At 41.6% G+C, this 24,694-nt stretch overlaps 1 protein-coding gene across 1 annotated transcript in view; it reads right to left on the bottom strand.

Annotated features, from left to right (window-relative positions):
• Window positions 1-19,561, bottom strand: part of CHRFAM7A (CHRNA7 (exons 5-10) and FAM7A (exons A-E) fusion) — a gene marked incomplete at its 3' end in the record, with an annotated part of 41,157 nt that extends 21,596 nt beyond the window's left edge. The window contains exons 1-2 of the mRNA XM_082005012.1: window positions 18,883-19,561; window positions 17,553-17,692 (exon numbers count right to left, since the gene is read on the bottom strand). Coding sequence (XP_081861138.1) covers window positions 17,553-17,692; window positions 18,883-18,937 — 195 coding nt within the window. The 5' untranslated portion in view covers window positions 18,938-19,561. The remainder of the gene's footprint in view (window positions 1-17,552; window positions 17,693-18,882) is intronic.
• Window positions 19,562-24,694: the final 5,133 nt, after the last annotated feature.

Raw genomic sequence — 24,694 nt, 5'->3', positions numbered from 1 at the left:
CAAATTGCTAGCACCTAATGACCTTTTTTCCCCCCATCATTTAAAGCCCTGTTACGTTTAATTTTTGCTTCACACAGCTTGGTGTTTTCTTCCACTTCCTTTTTAGGGTCACGCACTGAGCCCACTAAGCTGTATAAAGTGAAAAAGCCTGAATTCTTACAGGATTAGTACTGAGAGAACAGGCTGGAGGGTGAGTTAAGCACTCATAAAATGGCCAGTTGACAAAAGATTAATGCTGTGGCCATACTTTAGGCAGCCATAGTGACAAGATGAATCTGAGTTCCTCGAAACTTATGGAGAGTAGTGAAGGGGTTGGACTTCTCCATTCCTGCCCATTGTGCTGGTGCACACTAGCACCCTGTGTGGCCAACCTCAAGGAGAGGCTAGAGCAGCATGTGGTCCAGCTTCACCCACCTGGAGCCCATCTGAAAACACCGTAATGACCTCCCATTCTTTATAACACTGAGTCAACATGGGGGACTGTTGCAGTTATCCTCTCCTCATGTGCCAAAGTTAATGCTAAACTTTTGTATTAAAGGTGGCTCAAGGGTTCTTAGTGGTGCAGGCAAAATTGAATTTTGTCATCTCAGGCGTGAGGATAAAAATCAGTTACATAAAAGCCAGCCTGATGCTTCTGCAAGGACACTGAAATGAAAACTGCAGCTGCTTGCCAAGGACTACCTCTAGTCATCCATAGGTGGGGACTGTAGCTGCAGCAATTCTTGATCTTGAAGAATGTGGTAGAGAGTGCAGAGTCAGGCTGCCCCATAATGGGTGCACATTCATTACCCCTGAAGCCTAAGGCATCACCTACAAAAGTGATGCCAAAAGGAAACATTGATTAAAATGCAAATTTGGATGGAATTAAGGAATGTTTGAGTTTTTTGCATAGGAATAAAAAGCTCCACAGAGAGCTGACAATGTGAAACAGGTTTTTTAGGCAACATAAAAATGAAGAAAAAGGCAGTGTACAGGATTTGTGAGATGAAAGCGATTTGAACTCCTGACGCCTCTTCCACACATGACTTCCCTTTTATCACAAAAGGAATAGGTTAATGCAATTACCCTTCACTTCTCCAGTAGTCAGCAATATACCTTTTTATCATAGTAAAATGGTTTTGCCTCAGGTTACAGCACATATGTCCAATTATGCAGAAAATGCTGTATAAACAGGCATTACCAATGCATAAATAATATGAATATTATTCCGTGATCCAGCATGTGAGGCTCAACACCAGGAACAGGCCACAGAATGTTTTGGATTTCTTGAAAATACGTGCAAAAAGTGCAAAATGATTCGATAAAAAGCCAGAAGTGGAAAATACAAATTTCCACTGTTTCACTGGATTTTTCTTGAGACCACTTCAAACTTAAATACACATTTATATTTGTTGTTCTGACTTCTGCCATATCAATGAGATCTTTATATAAAAACAGAGCTCTGACTTCTGTGACTTAGTCTTGTAGTGGTATAGCCTACTGCTGGGAAGCAACACTCCTTCAAATTTACAGCAGCTGTTGCAAACGGTTTAAACTGTTTTAAATAGAGTTTAAGATGATGTGTTTTACCACACAGCCCAGTCAGCATGGTGTGCCAATTCTGCATGACTTGGCCTTGGGCTTGTGCATGCCTTCAGTCAGCTCCCTTTAAGTCACCTGTTAACTTGCCCTGATTCTGTTGGTGCTAAAAACCTCCTGAAGGTTGGTCTTCATTTTATACTTAGCCACTCCATGCTGCTAGTGACCTTAGTGAAAGCTGCAGGCATTTAGGACATCACCCTTTCTTCTCTTCCACATTCCACTTCCAAGTCAAAATCCGCCTTGAGGCACCTTCACTGCTAGGATGATATCTAACTGACTTTCTCACCATGCAACTCGGACTGTCTCTGGCTCTTTCAGACTTTTAGGGATAAGGCATTGCCGCTGTGCTAGGGATTTAGCTAAATATAGCTATAGCTCCTGTAGCGTTAAGGTGAGTTTTGAAGTTAAATCTCTGAAATCCAGCCTGAAAATGTCTTCCTTATGTTGTGTGCTTCTTGATATTTGGTTTAATTTCTTCTAGCTTTTTTTTTAATCAAAGAATTAAAATAAAATAAAAATCAGAGTAGTTAATTAAAGTGAAATTTGAAAAGAAAACTTCTTTTCTATTGAGCTCTTAGGTTTATTAGATTTGTGATGGATAGCGTATGAATTGCTCTTCATACTGTCTACACGCTGAAGGTCTTTGTGAAATAGAGAGCTGCTCTGTAGAATTGCTCCTGACTCTGGAAAGCAGAGTTTTTTGTCTGGAGATACAACACACTAGCACAGATTACTGCCACTATCCATTTTTATTTTTTAAGGTGGCTGACTTCGGGCTATAAATTCAAAGAGAGGAGCAAGGCAGTAAATGGCTATTCTGGGACTAACTGAAATACTTAGAGTTATATGGGAAACAGAGAGAGTTTCCCTGGAGGGAGACCCCCGCCTCATTCCTCCCATGGCCCCCGCTTTCATTTGTGATACAGTGAGTACAGTTTATTGAAGCCCCCTAAATCTCTAGCCAGGAGCAATGCAGGAAGAACTGTGGCATATTCCCAACACAACCTGCTGTCCTCGGCACGTTCCATAATCTTGAAGGACAGAGTGACAGTACCAATCTCAGATACAATGACAGTTCCTCTGTTTCTTGTTTGAATTGAAAAATCAGCCTCTTCACATCATGTGAATGGTGCAGCAGAGCTGGACAAGAACTTGCGCTGGAATGTGCAGCTGAGAAGGAGAATGCAGCTGAAGAGTATTTGTGAAAGACTTGAATCATCTATGCAAAGTGTTCAGGCTAATGACTGTTGTATATATTGGCCACTTTTATAAACAAATTTATAAATATTTATAGGAGTGGGCCACTGTTAATTCAGTGAAGTTTCCTGCATGAGACAGGTGGGGTTAAGGTCTGACTCTGCACTCTCATTCTATTTATTTGTTGTTCTTTTTTTTTGTTTAGAACCATGATCTATATTCAGCGACTCCTCTGTCTGGCCCATATTTCCTAGAACTATTTCTTGTACAAATTAAGGAGTGGGCCACACTTACTAGCTACAATGCTGGATAAACCAAATAACCCAGGTCAAGCTACTTCCCTTTAGCAGATAGTGCTCTGTGACAGCCAAGACCTCATCTTGCTATTACTTCAGTTCTGTGCAGCTTCTCTCCTTCAAAATATGACCTGTCTTCATAAATGTTTACTTCATCAGAGTGTAATGTTTAAAGTTCAAGATGTGGAAGATTTATTTCAAAGCAGTATCTAGTTATGTCATCTTCCTTTGAAATGCACACATCCAGATTGGCCTACGTATATATGTGTAATGTCATTTTCTTTATTAACTGGGCTGTGGAGTAAAAGAGTGCCAGCAGTATTTGAAGCTAGCCAGCTATGATGTACTGGGTCTAACTTTTGGGTATTACCCCTATGGCATATGATACTTAGTATTTGTAGAGCATTTTCCTGTCTTGACAATTTGTAAGCATATCCCTTCCACCAGGAGCCTGTGAAATTGTTCAGACTACTTACTATCTTTCGGCGTTTTTTTAAATCAATTATTATAAATTTGATCAAATGAGTAGAAAATCAACAAATGCTTTTTTAAAAAATGACTGTGTGAATCTTCCTTCTAACCTACAAGCACGTTATTTTCAGCAAATGAAACACAAGTACAATACTGCCTAACTACAAATAACAATGCAACAGTGCCAAATGAATACTTTACAGTAGTGCTACAAAACTATTACATAGCATTACAGCTATAAATATCCTTAGCAGTGCAGTCTTTGCACACAGTTATACAGCTCAACGTGTAGCAGCTTGGACTGACTGCTGACTTTAGTTCCAGATGTTTGCTTGTCCTAACAAGGACAAGCAGAAGAGACGGGAACGGAGCAGAAATAACACAGAGCGTAACCACAGATGGAAACAAGCATCAGCTGTTGGGTGCAGGGAGGTCCTGCGATAGGGTGTGCAAAGGCGCAAGGTTTAGCCATGGTGAAGCCCATTATGGTGAGCTCCTGGTTTCATGTAATGGAAACTGCAGTAGGATGGTCTGCAAGCCACTGGGCAACACTGGTGAGAAACAGTGTCCAGCAGCTGGGAGGAGGAAAGGAAATCTGGTGTGAGTGGTGGAAAGATGCCCTAAGCACTAGACTAGCTACAGTTCTGGTCTGTGTTTCACACCTGAGCCAGCACATATTTAATACAAGATTTGCTATGAGCTAACCCACAGTACAATTCAGATGGAGTGACTGTAGAGCTTGACCTATGTGTAAGTCTCAAAAAAATTGGGATTTTCTCTGAAAATGTGTTCTGCAGGGGTACTGAAGCCTGGAGTTCACCTGTCCCATGCACTGTTCAGGTACACGAGGAGAGAAACAAAAAAGTGAGGAAGTAAGCCTGAATACAACAGACAAGTATGCTAAGGTTGAGTTTGGAGTGTGAGGTGAGGAGTCTGATTGCTTTGCTTCACTTAATTCAGGTGAAATTGGAGGGGTGTGTGTGGGGAGGGGTGTTTGTTTTTTTTTTTTAATTGTGCCATTTGCAAGTCTGAAGAACTCTAGTGGTTTCTCCACACTGACTGATCTTAAGTGCTTTTGCAACTACTACTACTTTATCTTGCTTTACAAAGAAAAGGGGAATTTGCTCAAAACGTACACAGGTCTTCCCAGGTGGATGCAAATCTTACACAGCAGAAGAGCTGCTGGAGAAAGAGTATAGAAGAGCCATCTTAACTCTGGGCAGAGCATCTGCGCGAGGAGCCTCCTTAAAATGTGGGAATGTGTTTCTGTTCCATGTATACTCTGACAAGGTCTGACAGTCGTGCTTGCCATTGACTGTAACAGGGCTTTGTCCTGGCAGTGGGCTTGAGATGCATTTTCACTGAGTTTCACAGAAAAGCAGCAGAGATTATAAGCATGTGTAAGAGCCTCATGATGTACTGTTTCTGTTACCATGGGGACATAATTGTAATAGCAGTCTTTTTCCTTTTTTTTTTTCAGTACGTCATTGTTAACAAGAGATTGTATTTAGATTTGAACACATTCATCTTTGCAAAGACAAGCAGGGATCAGGCATACAAAATGTGCAGAGTAGAGCATACTTCAGCACATCTTGTGTGAAAAAAATATTCTTTTGAAGTGCAAGAGGGGCAGGTTGCATTTTTTCAAGTTATCTTATGAACTCCCATGATTCACTTGTAGGTTTCACTCAGTTCAGTTATTAAACATAGCATAGACACGAAAGTGCAGTTACATTGATTGCAAGCATGCAAAGTAATAACTGTGTTCTCTTGCTTTATTTATAAATAATTATTGATTCCATTGTATTCCATGGCAGACTCCCATTGAGAGGATTGAACCCTGGATTAGTGTTAAATACTGGCTCTAGGCGCTGATCATCATTGCCAGTCTGACAACAAGCATCCCATCTCCGAATGCATGCTGCGATCTGGGGACTACCAACCATTCTACAGGCTAAGAGGGAATAATAGAACCCCCATAGCCCCACTCCTTAGAGGGTGTTAAAACAAGAGGTAGTCAAATCTTTTGAACTTGATTTGTCCGCCTAGAGGTTAGTGGCAAAACACGGAAGTCGAAAAGTCAGGTTGTTACACCTAGAAGTACTAGTAATGCCAGAACAGCATTATATCAAAGGATTTGACTCTATTTTTATTCTTGTTAATCAATGTCAAGTCGTATTTGACTTTTTATTAAGCCTTTCTCCTCAAAATGTTCATAAGTTGTATGGAAATGCTGTTACAGCATGTGTATTTAGCAAACTGAAGTGGAAGGAAAATGGGTGATTTCTTCAAGGAGAGAAGTGAAAGTTATGGAAGGCCAAGGAGCTGAACACAAAGCTGTTTCCTCCTCTCTCATCGTGTGATCAGAGCACACAGCTCCAGCACCAGCCTGCTGCTGGCATTCTTCTATCCTGTTTTTGTGAATCACATCAACAGAAATTTCCACACCTGACCAGAGCATGTTGTCCATGTTTTAGCATCAGTTCACATGCTGAAACTGCAGAACCTTTGAGGAATACCAGAGCCACAGAGATAGAGACATCTTACTAGGACACAACCATGAGGAATAGCTCTGTCCACTACAAAGGGACACAGTTAAAAGCCAACTCCAGAGGACCAGTTAGCAAAGTGCAATTGCTCATCCCAGACAGTCTCTCTAACTATACTCTCTTATTTTCATCTTCCCAAGTGCAGGCAAATTAAGCAAGAAAGAGTAGCTCCAAAATTACGTGGTATGCAACATAATCCATTATCCTCAATGTCTTGGGGTCTCTGTTCAATCTAGGATACAGCACAGACATCACCATGGCAATTAAAAAATTCCCTGGAGAAAGGTATAGTACAAAATACATTGCTTATCCTGCTGAGCATCTCTGCAGCTCTTGACACAGAAGTATTGCAAAGATATCTTAATAACTTAGGAAGAGAGGATGAATCAACATTACAGAAATTCTAGTTATTCCTTACCCTACATCCTCTGAGGGACAGGTTTGAGAGTCCTCTGCTACAGGGTCTTAATTTTCAACTTTCCCTAAAAATCCATATGGTCCCCACTTCTCTTTAATGCCTGTAAAGAATCACGGACAAAGGTACTGAGAAACTGTGAGCTTGGCTGAGAGGAATATATTGATGAGAATCAACTGTGTGTCTCTCTCTTCACAAATGCAACAAGCGTCACGACTGAAATGTCAGAACACCTACACAGTCTTTCAGGCTGCTGTTTTCTGCAACACAAAAGAGCAAACTCTCTTCTATGAAAAGAACATTTCTGTCTGGTGAGGTCAGAGATGGAGTGAGCACTCCAAAATCCATACAAATGCTTACTTGAATTTCTTGAGCTCAGTGAGTGATTAAGTCAAACTTAGCAGTGCTCATTATTTTTTCTGTCTTCATTCTTGCATTTGGTAGCATTGGTGTGAAAGGCCTGCTTCTTTCCTCTCAAATACTTAACTAACACAACTGTGTAGTCATTGAGAGTAATTATGGGGATGCCAACCACAGAAACATGTTAATACTCATGGCTGAACACAGCAAAGAAGCCAATAAAAGTCCAAAGTAGTAGTGGTGTATAATTAAACATGTGTGGGTCCACCAACTTTGCACATGTTTATCAATCGTCTTCCCTTCAGGCTACTCCATTATGAGGATCATATAAGCACTACGGAGACACAATTATAGGCCATGCAAATATGGCTTCAGATTACTACCAGAGGATTTTGGAGGGATGAGCTGGATAAATATCATATTCTTATGTTGCTGCCAATGAGCAGCCAGCGTTAACAGCCTTTCCTTTTTACAAATCAAATTCTAGTTTCAGATAATGGGCATGAACACAGAAGCATAAAGTGAAGGTTAAATCTGAACACAAGTTTACTTCAGGCTTCTTCTGGTTATTCTTGGAAAAGAATTCTTTTAATTTTGAAGAAATTAAAAATTAAAAATAAATTAGTTAACATTAAAAATAAATTAAGTAATTAAAATTCTAAAGTGAATTTTAAAAGATTTCTTTTTCTGTGTAAGCACTTGTACATGTATGCTCCCTGCTGCCAACCCATTGTGAGATCTTCCTTTTTTTTTTTTCCCCTTTTTTGTAACTTGGAGATCTATTTAGATTGGGAACAGTTGGATTGTTTAGTAGTCTGTTCAGGCGAACATGGTGAGGAGTTCAGGAGAAACGGAAGAATTCACATCTGTATCATCTAAATTTGAAGCAATTAACATTTGAATGTTTCTATGTTAATACGCTGTTCATAGATAGAAAAGTGTTTGCTTGCAATCCATTGACAATACTTTGTTCAACTGCAGTCAGCACTATTACATTTGTAAATTACTGAAAACTTTTTATAGGGTGTGCTTTTCTGAGAGAAAAGCGGGCACTGTATCTGCACAGGTCTAAGGATACCACCCTAAAATGAAACAGAGAAGTGAAACAGAATACCACCTACTTGATTGTTTAAGAGCCATAGCCCATCAGGACTACCCTTTAAAAATGTTAAACCACTACTGGTAATCTAATCTAGTCCCCAGGCTCCTCTGGTAACACAGGTGCTCCCAAGGATGGTGCCAGAGGTTAGGTGCATTGCTTTAGCAGCACCTCCCACCTTCCTTTGCCATCATCCCTGAAATTGCTGCAGCACCTTTCCTGCCAACTTGTGGACCCACACCGATCACGTTACAGGAGTGGGGCAGAGGCTGTGATGGTTAGGTGCGGGTTGCTTTTCCCCAGATAATTCATCCAGCCCACAGCATCTTCCCGCAGCGCTTCCAGAAGCCTTCCCAGAAAAGAAGTGGATATGAACTTGGGTATTAAGGAGTGACATGACATATTGTCTAGTACTTGAATATGACAGAAACCTTGTCATTTTAACTGTACATGGTCTTTTAAAAAAAAGAGGAACAATTCTGAATATTACAGGGAGTATACTAATTTTAGTTCCCAGACTTCTGTGAATTAAAAGCTCTGTATAAAAACAAGTATTAGTTAGCCAGACCTGACTCCCAGAAATCATGTCTTGTGCTGTGATTTTATTAGCTGAAGACTAGTAATAATTACTAAATAGTGTGACCTTGCAAATTCTGTTGTTCTAGTAAGAGGTCTTGTGTAAAATGTAAAAGCTTTATGTTCTGGTCCCTGTACTCTACAGCAATCCATCACAACCGAATCTATTTTCTAGGACCTTAATCATACTTTCCACAGTAAGGATGCAAACCTTCTTCATCACAAGTGGCATACCAGTAGGTGCCTACTCAGTTTTTAAGTTAATGGGGCATCCATACTAATGTAGTTAGAAAACAAAGAAATGAAGTACTGAACTTTTATGATTCGTGTTGATTGTTTATATCACAAAGGATGAGAAAAAATGTTAGAGAAACTGCTTTGCTAAACTCATTAAAAAACAGACAGACAGAAAAACCCCACCTGATTTGTATTACAATTCCAAAGGCCTCTCCTGTGGAACCAGAAAGCAGAGCAGAAGTTCTGATGTTCATGTACAATGAAGATCTCTAATGTCCTCCAGTTAACTATTATCAGGAGGTTTTTTATAGCCTGCAGTCAGTCCTTTTTTGCTTCCTGCAAACTGCCTTAAATTAGTTTAAGTTCGCTGCTTCCCATTCCATCCTGTAGAATATACACTGTGTTTAAAGTATCTTTCCAGATCTAATACTCTTTGAGAAGACGAAGTAAAAGAAAGATACTGAAGGAAAAAATAGTCAGAAAAGCCAGAAGATATTTATAAGAACAGAAAAAATGGACAAATATCACAGAAATAAGGTTGCCATTTCTCTTAGTATATCAGTATCTCACCACAGTAGAGTAGGGAGAGGTGTTGTCTGCTTGTTTAAATAGATCAATTATCAGACTATTTTAGACTGTTATTTGAAAAGATCTGTTCTTCATATTTCATGGGGAAGCAGAATACTCTGTTTTCTGTTACAATACAGTAACTTTTGTAGGTGTTAAACTAACTAAAAATATCAGAAAGCATATCCCAGCACTGTTCCAGTTTTCTAAACTCTCAGGAATAAATCATGGTAGAATGGAAATGGCTGCAAGATGAAAGTGAAAATAGTTTCTCCCTTTAGCAGGAGGGAATAAAGATCAAGCAGCAAAGTGAGAGGAAAATAAAGCTTGGGGTGACTTCTTCTGATGTACACAAATGAATGCTAAAAATTAAAATAATAATGCAGATTGGATAAGCTTCTGCCACAACCATTGTTTGCAAAGAGGCTGCTCAGGTTCGATAAACAGCTTAGGAACTTCTTTAGCACCATTTCTCAACCAGCCTCCTGATCTGGTTGTTTTATTCGTCCTTCCAGATTTAAATTTCTTTTTTCCTTTTTTTTTTTTTTTGGCAGTGGAGATGTTTGTTTTATAGTCTGTTTCTTTACAGAAGCTGTTCTGCTTCTCTGAATGACAGTATAATTTTCTTTTTAAAACTTCAAGGTATTTCACATCACTCTCTTGCCCAGTGGGTACAGGGTATTTGATTGGGAATACTGAGTTGCAGATTCTTATGCAGAGGCTTTGCTAAGCACTGTATGTAAGTCATTGAAGTCAACTGTATCACACTGTGTAAAATGAAACACAGAAGAAAGCCCTTGAATATATACATCTAAGTCATACAAGTAACCAAGGGCAATGTAGAATGAGCAAACTTTGACTGAGTTCAGATAAACAGAAAAAAGTTTGCATACTTTCATTTTTGCTTTGGTCTGCACAAGTGAGTTGAACAGCCTAAAGGAACAGGGTTTCTCTTGAGATTCTGCTGCTGCTCACTACATACAAACAACTATTCAGCACTTTTCCCTAACTAGAAATGAAAAAAAGAAACAGGAGAAACTGGAAAACAAGCAAAAAGTGTTGTATAGTAAATGATTTAATTAGCTAGTAAATGTCTGAAGGAACCATGAAAGATTCCTGACTAAATGGTGTTACGCAACATAAGTAAGAACTTTAATATTCATGTAAATAGATAACTAAATTCAGCTTTCTCAAATAAATTATTAAATGTTGATTCTTCTGCTAGTAGAAAAACACAAAATAATTTATGATCGGAGTTGACCAATATGGACAGATTCATACCCACCAAAATGTTTGTCACCATAAGTCTTGCTACAGGAGGCACAAGCTAAGATAGTATTGATCCATCATTTTCACAAGTTTCGCTACTTGGCTCAGATAGAGATGGAATGAGCTTGTTTTTTTGCTAAATATATGACAGATTTTAAGTGAAGAAGAACCACGGGTGAGGGTTTGTGAGCAGTTCAAGCTCATCAAAATCAAAACTAAGAACAGGTCATCTAGAAAAAAAGCTATTCAAAAAATTGATACAGCTAACTGCTCAGTCCCAGAGGCGCTGGCGCAAGCCAAAGGGCTAGGAACATGAGGCCAGAAGTTAGTGAGATCATCCCTTTCAGCAGCAGAGTGCTGAGATCAGCTTAGGACACTCACAAAATGGTCCACATAGAAAGTTGGTATAAATTCTAGATTCGAACTAGGAAGCCCCAGAACACAGGGGTGCAGATTTTCAACAGCTGCAGAGTAAAATTGCTGAAATTCCTTAGAAAAATCTAAGAAGATATATTAATTAAAATTAATATCAGAAAGCCACCGGTCTGATCCCAAAGCAAAATAATTCTCCTAGTCTTAACTTTAGCAATTTTATGCTAAAGTTTTATTTCACCCTGTCTTGTACGCTTCAACAGTTACCATGATATGAACGATTCTGATGTTAAAAGAATATAGTCTATCAAAATACAATTAGTTTATAAATGTTTTGGAACAAAGATGATCTTTTCAACTGTGTTTATATACCATCTAGCATAGGGAGAGTCTGGACTGTGACTACAATTATAGTTGATGGAATGATAAAAATAATACACATATCTGCCCTCATACAGAGGCAGTACTGACCTGTCTTTGGTTCCAGATAAGAAAACACTTAGGCATCAAATCAAACTCATTCAATCCAACCAAAGCCTTCAGAGGATGGATTATTATTTAGGCTTTAAAAAAAACATGCATCAAATTGGGTCAAACCAGTCCTCTTATTCTACTTTTACAAGACGACAATGTTAAATTCTAGTTTTGCCCTCAGTATTCTCTGAGTACCTCCCAAGCTTATGTCATCTGCTAATTTAATAAAAATACTACTTATTCCATCTTCCAGGTGAAATTAAATGAAAACACTGACTCAGTATGGTTCCTGGGGAATGTCACCATGTAACTAAATCTCACCATTTTGACAGTGAACCATTGGCAACTACTCTAAGATTTTCTAACCACTTCTGCCATGTGTGTTTACCAAGGCCTTATTCTCTAGTTTTCTGCTAAGAATGTTATTCAAAAAGACTTTATTAAAGTCAAAATACGTACCTTGCTGCAAATAGTCACAAAATCTGGTATACTTCACTGAAAGTATCTTCTTGCTGTGTACCCAATTTTGTTGAAGAAAAGGTGCCTCATTTTTCTAGAGGTGTTTTTTAGTGTTGTTCCCAAATTGGAACATGGGAGGTTCTGCTTAGATGTTAGGAAAACGAGCCTGCCATGATGATAGTTGAATACAGAAACAGGTTGACCAGGGAGGTTGCGGAATCTCTCTCCATGGAAGTGCTCAGTACTTGACTGGACACAGTAACGTGATCCATTTAGACTTATTTGGAGCAGGGGGTAGACTAGATGACCTCTGGAGGCCCCTTCCAAACTAAAATAATACTGTAGGATTCTTCTACTTGTTTAGATCACAGTAAAAACTGAGTTTGAACTATCACCATGTATCTCAGTGTATTCCAGTTCTTCATGTCTGTGTCGTTAAGCAGTAATTTGCAGTGTGAATGTATGATCATTTTGCCTTAATTATTAAGGTTTCATCTTCTAACTTTGGGGATGGAATTCCCTCAGATAAGTTTCTTTTTATTGTGTTAACTTACAGGAGATACAAATATCAGGCTAGGCATAAAATTAATACCTTTGTGATCGCTATGTTTTTCTATGCCATTCACCATTCTGCGGAACAGCACCGCTCCTGTGTCTAGCCCTAGTGTTTGCTCTAAACCAGTAGGGAGTGGCTGAATATTGTTCTCTGATGCTATTATTGGGATGGATGTTACAAGAGAAAATAAGAATGTTAGAAGGTGTTTGCCTCCACACAGTGTTTAAAAAACTGATGGCTGTCATTTATCCAGTGTGGGAGTTACATAATATCAGACTATTTCAAGAACCTCTTTCTCAAAAATTAATATGCTGGAAGTTTTCCCTAAGCGTAAGTTAGGTTCACACTCCATGCCAACGCTGACATACGAGACAGGCGGAGGCCAAAGACTAGCTTTTTGTGCAGGGTTTGTGGGGTTTCCATGAGGTGAGATGTAGAGAAAGCTTCTCTACATCATGTTCCTTATTTTTACACTGTACTGAAGCTATGACCATGACCAACTATGACCATCCATTAACCCCTCTTCCTCACCTGCCACTAAGGTGTGCAGATAACCTTGGCATTTGTCTGTTAAGATTTTCCTTCTATGCTTATTCTTAAATTTTGTTTATTTTTCTTAAGTCAGAGACTTCCAAGCATTTTCTGATTCGGATCCAGGGAGATGTTTATTATCAGCGTATTTGTTCAATATACATTGCTTTCCTGCAAGGAGTTTTGAATCAAGATTTCAGCAAATCAGAGAGGACATAGATTATTTTTCATTTCTTTCATCAAATTGCCTGGCATTTCTCATTTCAAGAAAATTGAAACAATTAGAAAAGAGCAAAAGAAACCTCTTACTCCATCTTCTGCTATTATAATAACTCAAATGTCGTTGAAGAGTGCTTCTGGTCAGTTGGCTGTCTCCAGTTTCTTTTCAGTTCAGGATGATTTAATTGCAAGATTGTTTGCAAAGGTTTACGAGCAGTGATTTTTCTATTAAAGAATATAGGAATAAAGTGAACTGAAAGATAACCTAGGATCTCTTTCTTGAAAGTTCTTACTAACTTGACACAGAAGCTTTTTTAAAGTCCACTCCTTTCAAAGCTTGCTCGTTCCATTTGGCCCCATCCGCTTTCACCTAAATTCCACCTTTGTTATGAACTCCTTTGCTGTCTCTCAGGTTTACCATGCATTCCCACTTCTCTAAGCACCCCCCCAGTTTCCTATCTCTCCTCTTCATTCATGTGCCCCCAAACTGCTTTTTTCTCATGCTGCCACTGTCTTTCCTCCCCATTTAGCAACTTTGTATAATTTACTATGCCAGCCTGCATTCTCACCAGACCGATCATTAACTCTGTTTTCTAGTGGACTAAACTAAGTTGGGGCAATCGGCACTTACAGGTCCCTCATATGTAGTCCTGATACTAGCATGCATATTAATATACAATACCAAGAAAAACATATCTGCAAGCATAGGATAGAAATAATTGCTCGTTTTAGAAGGAAAGGGTTAAACTAAAACATAAGGTAGGAAACATGCGCTGTATTTGGAAAAGGTTTCATATACTGTCTCCCCTTTCCTATCAGCAAAGTCAAGTGGAATGGAAGAGACGTGAAGTAAAGAATAACAGCAGCCAGGATCCAGCCCAGCTCAATCTATTCAGGCAGGGATTTGACAGACCTGCTCTGCATAGGTCTAACTCCCAGTACAGCTTATATCAGCTGAGAAGCCATTAAAGTGTATATATAAACTACAGGAAAGTATGATGGTGACATGTTTTATTTCTAGGTTGTTAAACCAGTAATTGTTATTGCAAGTAGCTGTCATTCCCACCAGCATTTGCTTCTTGTTGACAATGAAGAAGACTCATTTGTTTTATAGTGTGAAGCTTAATTTACTTCATGGTTGGTTTCTTTCTTTGCCTGTCAATCCCAGATCTCTGAGAAAGAAATGCAGTCAGTTTTACAGCAAACAGAATGAGCTGTAACTAAACTGCTAGTACAAAAACTATGGCTTCTTACTGATTATGAAGGGATTTTTTTGAAAGGCACATAGGACCAAAACCTGCCTTTTGAATCATATCAGCCAAGACTTCCAGTCATTGACTTATACCCAGATTGGCTAGTGATCTGGGGATATTTGCCCTTCAGTTCGTATAGTTTTTAATTAAACTTGACAACTCCAGAAGAAATTAACTCTGTGAAGTTGGCTGCCTGCTGGCCTTTATCCATTTGTGTCTCCAACAGCCAACTGTTCTTACCATAGTCAAGGACATGGTTATGGCCATGTCAGGAGTGTGGGGAAGAGAGACTCCCACTATTAACTCATAAAAATGCAAAGGAAATGTTTATAGTATAGATGGAATTTAAGTAGGAAAAAAGTCTCATGGGCATTCAGCTTATCCTGTTCAGGAAATGTTTGTGATGACATAAAGGAGGCTTCTGTGAGCTGTGTCATCACTAGGAGGGTTTGGCCATACAACAAACCTTTCCCAGGGTGGTTAATACTTAAAACCACAGTAGCTTACATATTCAGGCCAAATGTATCTATGCCACCATAAGTGCAATTTCTGAAAGCCGTGGAAAAAAAATGGTCTGTTCACAGACCTGTTTTATTTTGGATCAAAGTGCTCTTTCAACCTCTCCTGTTCTGAAGTAATGCTGACATGAATTTTATGTAGTGTAGTGCTAACAATAATAAAACCAACCAAACAACAAAAACACCACAGCAATAGGGTTTTTATCCTGGTTATGAAGATAAACCAAGCACTAGAGAAATGTTTCCTGAACACACAGTTGTACAGAAAGAGTTGTGCAAAAATCATTTGAAGGGAACTGTACCGTCCTGTACCAAAGCAAAAGCTCCTCCAGTACCTGTGAGAAGGCACATACTGCAGCAGGAGGTCATTTCCCAAAAGGGAGCTACAGAAGAAGGCCTTGTAAACTTAAGTCTGTGGCTGGGAAGGGGTTTTATTGAAGCCTGGTTTAAGACTCAGTTGAAGCACCATGTACTTTGCTTAGTTCTGCAAAGATACATTAAAACGTGGCATTTTGTTCAGGTGCTCGGTTTGAACAGCCCTTGAACAGACAGGCTAAGCTTTCCTGAACATGGTGGCCTATACTACCAAAGATAAAAATCTAACTAAAACCAGAGCTATACAGAATGTATAGCTGCAGCTGAAGACTCTAGCCAGTAGGAGCTGCTGCAGAAGCCACTAAGGGACCTGACGCACTGGAAAGAGGAGCTAGACCAAAGCTCCATCACACAGATGATATGGGACCAAGAGAACCGAGTGGTTATTTCTGCCCTGTCCTGGCAAGAGACCCGTGAAGGTTTGAGCCAGCAAGAATAGCTGCAGCAGTAGCCCAGATGGGGACGTTCAGGCATTCAGACATTTGAAGCACTGTCTGTCCCATGCTGCCCTTCGTTCTCTTCACTTCAGCTTCCTTCTCTTACTTTTCTCTGACCTGTCCTGTCCTCATGACCCACACTGCCCTTCAAATGCCTCTTTCTTTGTGTTATCTTGACACATTCTGAAGGAATACAATTAGAAGGTGAATGTTGAAATTAATATATCCCTTAGTGACGCGGTATCATTCATTTCTCTTGTGTTGTTCCTCACTTTTATGCTTTTTTTATTGTCTCTGACTGTCCAAAGGCATTCTTGCTTACTTGTCTATTTAGATTGACTCTTTGTGCCAGGAGTCACCTACTACTTGTATCTGCAGAGTGTTCAGTGTGAGGACATCCCCTTTTTTTTCAAAATCTCTTAAGCCTACCCATAATAAACATCATTAATAACAAAAGCATGCCTACATACAGTCAGTGGGATGTTAGTGTCATCCATTACCCTCAGCCCACTGGTACAGTGGTCTCACGTCAAAGTTTTGGTCTAATGCCCTGACTCTCCTCTTGTAGCTCTCAGGTGTCCATGCAGTAGAGCCACAGTCTGCATCGAGCTCAATCTGCCAGTGCTTTTTGAATTGTTGGACTCTACATATTCTTCCCTCGCCATCATTCAAAGAATATATGACTCCACATAGCTTCTGTTCTGGTTGTTGGCATCATATATATTAAAACTCAACTGCCGTAGACAAAGATAGAACTGACATATTTTGCATGTTGGCTTTAGTGGCACTGACACTGAAACAGCTCACTGACTATGATTGCCTACTCTCACTTAAGCAGATAGTAAATATCACACGGGAAACACACATCCTAGTTTTCACCTTAGGTCTAATAAATATAAAACTTGCTAAAAGTGCATAGAAACTATAAGCATTTAAACCTGCAGAGTTCTGTGTGTGTGTGCGCTCACCTTTAGATACTGAACGAATGGTGGCAATCAGCAGCTTGTAAGGGAACAGAAAGCAAGCCACTTGTCATGAATAATCCCATCTTTCTTTCTTTTTTGTAATTTTTTTGTGCCTCAAACTTTAAGCATCTGAACTTACTTATATGTAGAGTTTGATCTCTGTGCTGCTGCGACAGAGTGAAGCTTAAATTACTCATATTTGAACCCAAAGGATCCTACAGTGCATTTCACAAGCCTGCCAAGCACTGCACAGGACTATCTATTGATACACCAAACGACTGTGGTTACAAACAGAGCAGCTAAAATTTAAGCATATAGCATGTAGCAATCTTGCCTAAATAAGAAATAATACGACTTGGATTTTGGCCAGGACACGCTCTTCCTTTCCATTCCCTGCTCCACTTCCAAAAATAAGAAGTTCTTTAGTGACCACCAGAAATCAAGGATTTCGGTTTTACATATTCCCCCCAAGACCACACTTCTTGTTCTAAGTACAGTTAAGGATTCAAAAGGCAAAGTATGCAGTTTGAGCTTCACATTAAATATTTCATACTGCTAAGAAGGCTGGGAATATTGAGATGTAAGAAAGAGGCAAACTTTACTTTTAAGTTTACTTCTTTAAAAAGGCAGTCAATATTTGGCATTGTGATTGAATTATTTGTGCTTTCCAATATCTTGCAGTCTTCCTTCGCTATCACAGATCTCCATTCTGGGAAGGAAAAATCCAGCCTTTTAAAAAAAAAGAGAAGTAGTTTCCTAGAAGGTTACAGACTCACCACATCCATGATCTGCATGAGGCTGAGAGTGAAATAGACAGTGAGTGGCTGGGAGTCATTTGCAACCGGTCGCTCCAGAGGGTTGTAATTTTTCAGCAGCTCCTTATAAAGCTTCCTTTGGAACTCTCCTTGCAGGGACTCTTTGGGCACAGAAATAGATAAATAATTGGGATTCTACATCAGAAAGTAAAGCTAGGACATACGTTCTTTTCCTGCTATCATATACAATGTATCTATGATTTTACCTGCTGCATTACCAGAAAAATGCCACTGTAATTCATATAGTTCTTTAGCTACTACAGCAAAACCTTATCACAAATGTATCACTCTCTTCATCCCAGCCTGTAAGGCGGATTTCCTATTTGATCATTTCTTGGCTGGCCAGGAGTGATAAATTCTAAATGCTAATGATGCTTTATCAATATACAAACCCTTTGGTCCAGCAGCAAGAAGTGACAAAGAGGAAGTACACTGCCTGTATTTTGACACCTGTCCTGGCATAGCGATGAGCAGAAAAGCAGAACACAATACGGCAGAGGGCATCAGCAAAACAATAGGAGAAAGATGGCCCCAGGTTAGACTGAATCCTGCTCCCAGACTGCCTCTGATTAAGAACTCTTCGGGGCAGCTACCCTCCGCTTTGTTCTCTGTTCGTGCGGCTATGAATAAAGTGGGGGTACGGGGTAGCTGGCAGAGATGATAGGCACTACTTTAAAATACGTGGTAATAGTCAGGGATTTCGGTCCTTTGTGTGCCTTAAATCCAGGGAAGGTCTTTATTCTGCCGTTCGTCTATGGAGGGCGAGGGAACAGGTCCACACGGATGGAGCAGAGTAGACCGGGGACAGAGGCAGTTTTAGAATGAAAGGAAATCTGTCAGGGTAGGAACAGATCCTCTGCATGCAAGCCCTCCCTGTCCCCACTCCAGACGGACTTTCTTTTTTCCTCTTATTTTCTAGTCCTGAACTTCACACACACAAACACAAAAAAAAAACCCACAAAAAAACCCCGGTCTCTGAAGCAGCTACCATTAAGTGCCGTGCCGGAGTTTGCTGCCCATCCCCGTTGCTCTGTCCACCTCCCCTCTCCCTTCATGCAGCCCAGCGCTGGCGAGCCCGCGGAGCGGCGCGGGAGGGAGGCCGGCCCCCAGCCGCAGCGGCAAGGCGAGAGGAGCGGGCTGGCGGGGCCGGCGCCCGCCGTGCCGCGGAGGACCCAGGGCAGCGGCCCCCGCCCTCCCGCCCGCCCCTGCCGCATCCCGCCCCGGCTTCCGGCGGTTGCCCGCGAGGCTCGCGCTGCCCGGAGCGGGCAGCCCGCGGCGTTCAGTTACTCACCGCGCACAAGTCCCGCCGCCGCCAGCAGCCACACCGCCAGCTCCGGGAGGCCCATTCCGGTGGAGACCCAGCGCGGTGAGGGAGGGTGACAGCACCAAGCGGCTTCTCCCGCCGCCGAGCCCCACCGGCCCTGAGCGGCGCGGGCGGGCACCGAGCGGCGGGTCCAGGGGCCTCCGGCAGCTCGGCCCCTTCCTGCGCCCGCACCGGAGCTCGCCCTACGGCGCTGCGGGCTCAGGCGGAACGGAGGAATGCTGACGGCCCGCCTCCGCGCGCTGCCGCTCCGCCGGCTGGCTTTCCCTTTTCTAATCCTCGAGCGTCCCCGGGCCGGAGGGGCGGGAGCGGAGCCGCTCTGCAGCTGTTAGGGCAGCCGGAGCGACGCGGGGCGAAGCGGCCCCGCCATTATAGAGGCGAGAGCAGGGGCAGCCCCCTCCCGTGCTGAGCAGCCGCGCCCCGCCCGTGGGGCCTGTCCCCGAGCCCGCTTCCCGGCCTGGGCTGCCGGAGCCACGAAAAGCGAAGGCTGCTCCGGGCGGGGAGCCAGCCCTGCCTGCCCGCCCCTCTCTCGACGGGGCAGCCTGCGTGCCCGGCTGCCGCAGAGAAGGCGCCCTGCCCGCGCTAGCCGAAAAGCCAAAGGGCATCAGGTCCCTGAGGACCACGGAGCTGCCCTCCCAGCTCCCCTCCCCTCCTCAGCCCAAGTGCTCGGTCATTCTCCTTTGTCATCAGCAGCGGCTGCTGCTGTGAAAGGCATGAATTAGCCCGAAGGGCAAGCAGAGTGCCCCGGGCAGGATGGCTGCTGCCTGGGGCAAGTGGGGCAGCAGGAGGGGAAGGCAACCAGGGTGGGGATCCAGAGCAGGGCCAGTCCCTGCTGGCCTTAGCCAGGAGTTTGGCTTCGGTCGCATTTTGGGCAAAAGGGAGATGGGCAAAATGGTGTTGCACATATGGCTGTGGAATCCCCAGCGGAGAAGCAGGGCTGGGGGCTCAGGTGCTAGATGTTTTGTCTAGATATGGGAAAACAGCTATGGCTGAGGGACGTTGTGTTTAGTGCTTGACAAACACGTGACTGAATAAAATGATGCCTGAGCCCCTGCCTGGTATAGGTATAATGCACCACAGTTGGAAAGCAGACCTAGAAAACTCAGAGCATTTTGCTGATTGTCTGGTTTCCACTTGCATCTTTAAGCACATTTTTTCAGAGCATGTATGGGTTATTTCTTTCAGTCCAAATCCCTGCCCATCAAATTCAGTTGCTGCGTTAAATGAGTGTCCTAGACAGCTGCATTTAAAGGAGAATGGTATCAAAGAGTGTCCTCGCTTGCAAGGGGTAACTAAACACTTTTTTTCAAATAACACAACAAACAGCAGTTTATGTTAATTCTCAGCTTTAAAAATCCAGGTAACCTGTTTTGTTGAAGCACTGACCTAATTTATGTAGCCACTGTTTAAATATTTCTAAATGATGAGCACAGGACCAGATGAAACGGGGGGGCAATCCAAGTAGCCCAGCACATTGGTGTATCATGTGTTCCATCTGTAGCATAGACGAGGACTGAAACATTCGCCTTTTCAAATGAGCCGACATTCTGAACAGCTTTACCAAGGGATGGCACAAACCAGCAAGTGGCAATGGTAACTCTCCAAAAGCCAAGACATAGCTGATGGTGGGGCATACACTGTCAAAGTTCTCAGGTATTTTTTTTTAAAGTCCATCTAGGTTGAGTTTATTATATATCTTTTTTGTTTCGTGGTGGATTTTTTTTTTTTTTTCTGTGAGATCTTGACCTTTTTGGACCAGCTAGCAGGCAGGAGCGAGTTGCTAGGGGAGCTCTGTGTTACTTGCAGAGAAACCAAGTGTTGCTATCCATTTGTGCTTCAACATTCCCATGGCTGTGCTGTTAGTACCCAGATTTTTGCCTTGTCTCATTTTGGGAAGGAAACTTATTTTCTTACCTCCTGCTCCTGTTATCCACTGTTGTTTTGGCACAGGTGCCCCAGATCTTTCTGGGTGTACAGTAAACAGCATAAATTGTTCAGGCAAGAAATCTGGAAAAGAAATCTACAGTTCATGGCTGACCTCTACTGTTGGCTCATTTTTTTGCTCTGCACATTGCTTTATTGACAACTGCCTCGCCCCGGGCAGCAAAGGCAAGGGTGAGTGCTGAAAGCAGTGTAGAAACACGCACAGGACAAGGTCCTCAGGGCTCTGTTACAGGACTCAGAAGGTAAGCCGTTCAGGGGATGGTGCTGAAACCCCAAATTTTATTAGCATAAGCACTGAAAGAATAATTTGTAACTATTTCTTTAATAACTCTGGACTTACTTTTTGTTTGTGGAGGTCTCATTTGGTTTTGATGTTCGCAAATTACATTTTATAGGCACTTCAGAAATTCTCCTCTTTAGATATTCTTTAATAGAAAGCAGCAGCCCAACACTCCTTGTGTTCAATCAGGTGTATTCCTTCTAAAGGGTTTACCTTTCAAGTCAGAGATTCTGGTGTGAATGCACATACACTCGTGGCAGGAAAGGGTTACATTTGCTTTCTGTAGATATCCTGGCTAATAAAAGTTAATTTCACAAATATTTATATGAGTTGATTGTCTAGATACTAGCAAACAAAGATTAAAAAATACTATACTGAAGTCCTCTGAAAGCCTTCATTTATGGCACAAGGTATCTTTGTAAAGGTCTGTTGTTTATGACTTAAAAGCAAGCTGTACAGTCTGTGGCCAGCAGAGGCTCTTTTCTTTGTCTCCAGCGCCCACCAGAGATAAGACCCACTCTCCTCTGGGCTTTAATTCTTCTTTCTGTTGTATGCTATCCAGCCAGGTGATTTGGAGGGAGCCATTTCCCCTCCCCAGATAATAACTTTTTAGACAGAGTGATGAATGCAAGCTCCTTGTACAATTACAGGCTGTAGAAACTATTGTGGGTCTCCCAACCCACCTCCCACAGCTGGGTGTTTGCCAGAATATAAACCACCCCTGAGTATCCGTTTGTTTCTTCTATACGTTGGACATAATTAGACACAGCCAATTGTGTGTCTATTTGCGCATACCCAATATATTCATGGAACTAACAGTATGCACAGATCATGTATCTCCACGTGAAGGTCAGGCATAACAAAATGCCTGTGGTAATAGTATGTATCTAATACCAGCATTCTGTCTATCTGGTAAGCAAAGTAAATACAGCCTTGTACAAAAGGCAAAAATCTTCACTCAAATACTGTTTCAGATGTATTTTGAGAGTCTGAGTGAGGCACAGAGCTATTAGAAAAACAGCTACAGGATTCTGCGCCTGTAGAAAAGACCCTTCTGATTCATTTCATAATTCCAGGGCTCGGCATTTGTTTCTCACTGACACAGAATTCACAGCATTAGGGTCACTTTGCCATCTTTTTGCATGGGTGTGAACAACAGGAAGTTGGCAAAACTGCTTTTCTTCACCCTGGTTAATTTTAAATAACTACATAATTTAGCGTTCACAGAAGCTAATCAAAGTTGACAAGAAATCTGCATTTTAGGCCTGCAGCTTTAACAGACCCTCATCTATAAGTATCTGAAGATCAGTCTTATTTGTCTTGTCCTAAAGCAACATGCTAAATATTTTTCTTTGCTGTAAAAATTATAATCTGCTACAATTTAAATAACTAACATGAATTCCACAAAAATGACCATTTGATCTGTAAAGACCATGCTAATAAGGCCTTTGACCATAAAGCTAAGCTGTAATACTTTCAAAGACAGAAATGTGACTTTTTTCCCTGGCAATGCTAAATAGTGTTGTGTCAAAACTGAGAGCAAATTCATCGAAACTTTGGAGTTATAGTTGAGGCAGGGGATATGAAACGGGTCAGTCTTACAAAGCCAAATTTCTACAGATAAGATTTCTAAAAAGAAGTCAGGAGGCACTCTTCTGCTAGAGGATACTGAATTTCATTCTTTAGAAAGTGGTTAAGTTTCGGTTCATCAAATACATACATTTTTAATGTGGCTGAGGGGAAAAGAATTTTCTTTTTTCAGGTGTCTGCATTTTTTCGTGGAATGCATGGATTGCAAATTTACAACTGTATTTCTTACATTGCATAAACCCAGCATTCCCTAATATTCCCTTCCAATTTTCTCCTGCAAAGTCTCGGTATCGCTCCTGAAGTACGTCAGTCCAGTCCACGTATGATTTATTTTAACTAATCACTGGTGAAGGTGAAGTTAATATTTTTCACGCATGTGGAACAACAAACGTCATTTATCATTATCTGGTTTAAATGAGATCTTGTCCTTTCTCTGTAATTGACTCCCTTTTACTAGCGCAGTGCACGGATAGCAACAGGCTACAAAGGGGCAAATGCCATGGTGGGTCGCTGGAGACAGGACCTCGCTCTCGGCTCTGTCGAGTGGCAGCCAGTCATGGCTCAGTGAAAAATGCTGCTTGTTTCCAAACGGCTGGTGACAGCTCCTTTGAGGAGAGTGTTGCAAATGGTAGCATTCAGAGAATGGAAACAAAAATGAATAAATTTTTTTGTCAGAATACAGCATTTTTTGGAGGCCATGGACCCTTCGGAGACAGGGAGATTTTCTAAAGGAGATTCCTCACTGGACTCAAAGGAACTCTCAAAGCAGCTACCAGATTGTTTCACCAACGAAGAGCTGTGGACCTCCCGAAGGAGGAGCTGAAACTGCTTTAAATACAAGTTTTGATGGAAAATTCACTACAAATAATTCAAACCACTAGATGTGATCTATTTTATCTGGATCCCTCAGATAGGGAAATACAGACTTCAGTACTGCGTGTCCAAAGTGCTGAAGAAGACTGGTTGTGCATTCAGGAATGCAGGCCGGGTTTCTCCGCATGGGCAGCACAGCACAGAGGTAACCGTGCTCTGACTTTCCAAACATGATAAATGTAAGCAGCAGAAAGTGCCCGCTGGCTCCTAGGCTCGCTGAAACGGCCAAGTGTGTGGGAGTAGTGGGACCCTCTTCCAGCTGGGCTTCTGGTGTTTTGTTTGTGACAAGGTGAGTGGGACTTTTCCCTACTCATTCCTGGTTTAAAAGAAGACCAGCCAGTCTACTCATTACATCGACTGCAAAGCCAGTGACTGTAAGGGGGTGTACGAAGTGTCAGTAGCACAAATCATGAAGCAGAGGAGTGCGCTCTGGCTGTTGCAAATGAAAGTGAAAAAGCAAGTCTAAAGCCCTGTGTATCAGCCCCCGGTTCCCAGCGCTTGACTACAGTGAGGCCTTGCTGAACAGCTGGTGCCAGAGAGCTGGGCTGGGCACCAGGGTGGGGATGGCGTATTCGTATGCGAGTGACACGTAGGAAAAAGAGCCCTCAGTCGTATGTGATTCATCTCCTCAGCACTGAAGAACCTGACAGAATAAATGGCTGACAAATGGTCCCAGCATAGATATCTGAAGTAACCATTTTATGAGCAAGCTGTGTGATAGCAACAAAAATAAACACATGCACAGAGGAAAGACTTTTCCAGTAATAAACCTGGCTTTAATTTTAGTGATAGTTAGTTCTCAAAATAAAACTTCCCTGCTTCCCAGTAACATCAAAAGGATTTTGTTAGTCATGAGTGAATGCAAGTTGCTTTCAGTGTGTTTTTCTTGAACTAGATCTAAAAGACCACAGTTAGTTCATACAGTTATTATGGACAATTTTTTCTAAAACTTACTTTTAATATGTCAGAGAAGATGAAAAAAAGGAGAACAGGGCCACAAAGTAGAGAGAGGAAAGAACTGCTTGGTTTTTTTCAGTGATTTTAATTAGGTTGGATGATTTTTCAAGCTTGGATAAGCTTTCAGGTATTTCCTTT

Source organism: Phaethon aethereus (genome assembly GCF_964289735.1).
Source record: "Phaethon aethereus genome assembly, chromosome: 12".
Taxonomy (NCBI): domain Eukaryota; kingdom Metazoa; phylum Chordata; class Aves; order Phaethontiformes; family Phaethontidae; genus Phaethon; species Phaethon aethereus.
This window is presented reverse-complemented; position numbering and strand designations above follow the sequence as displayed.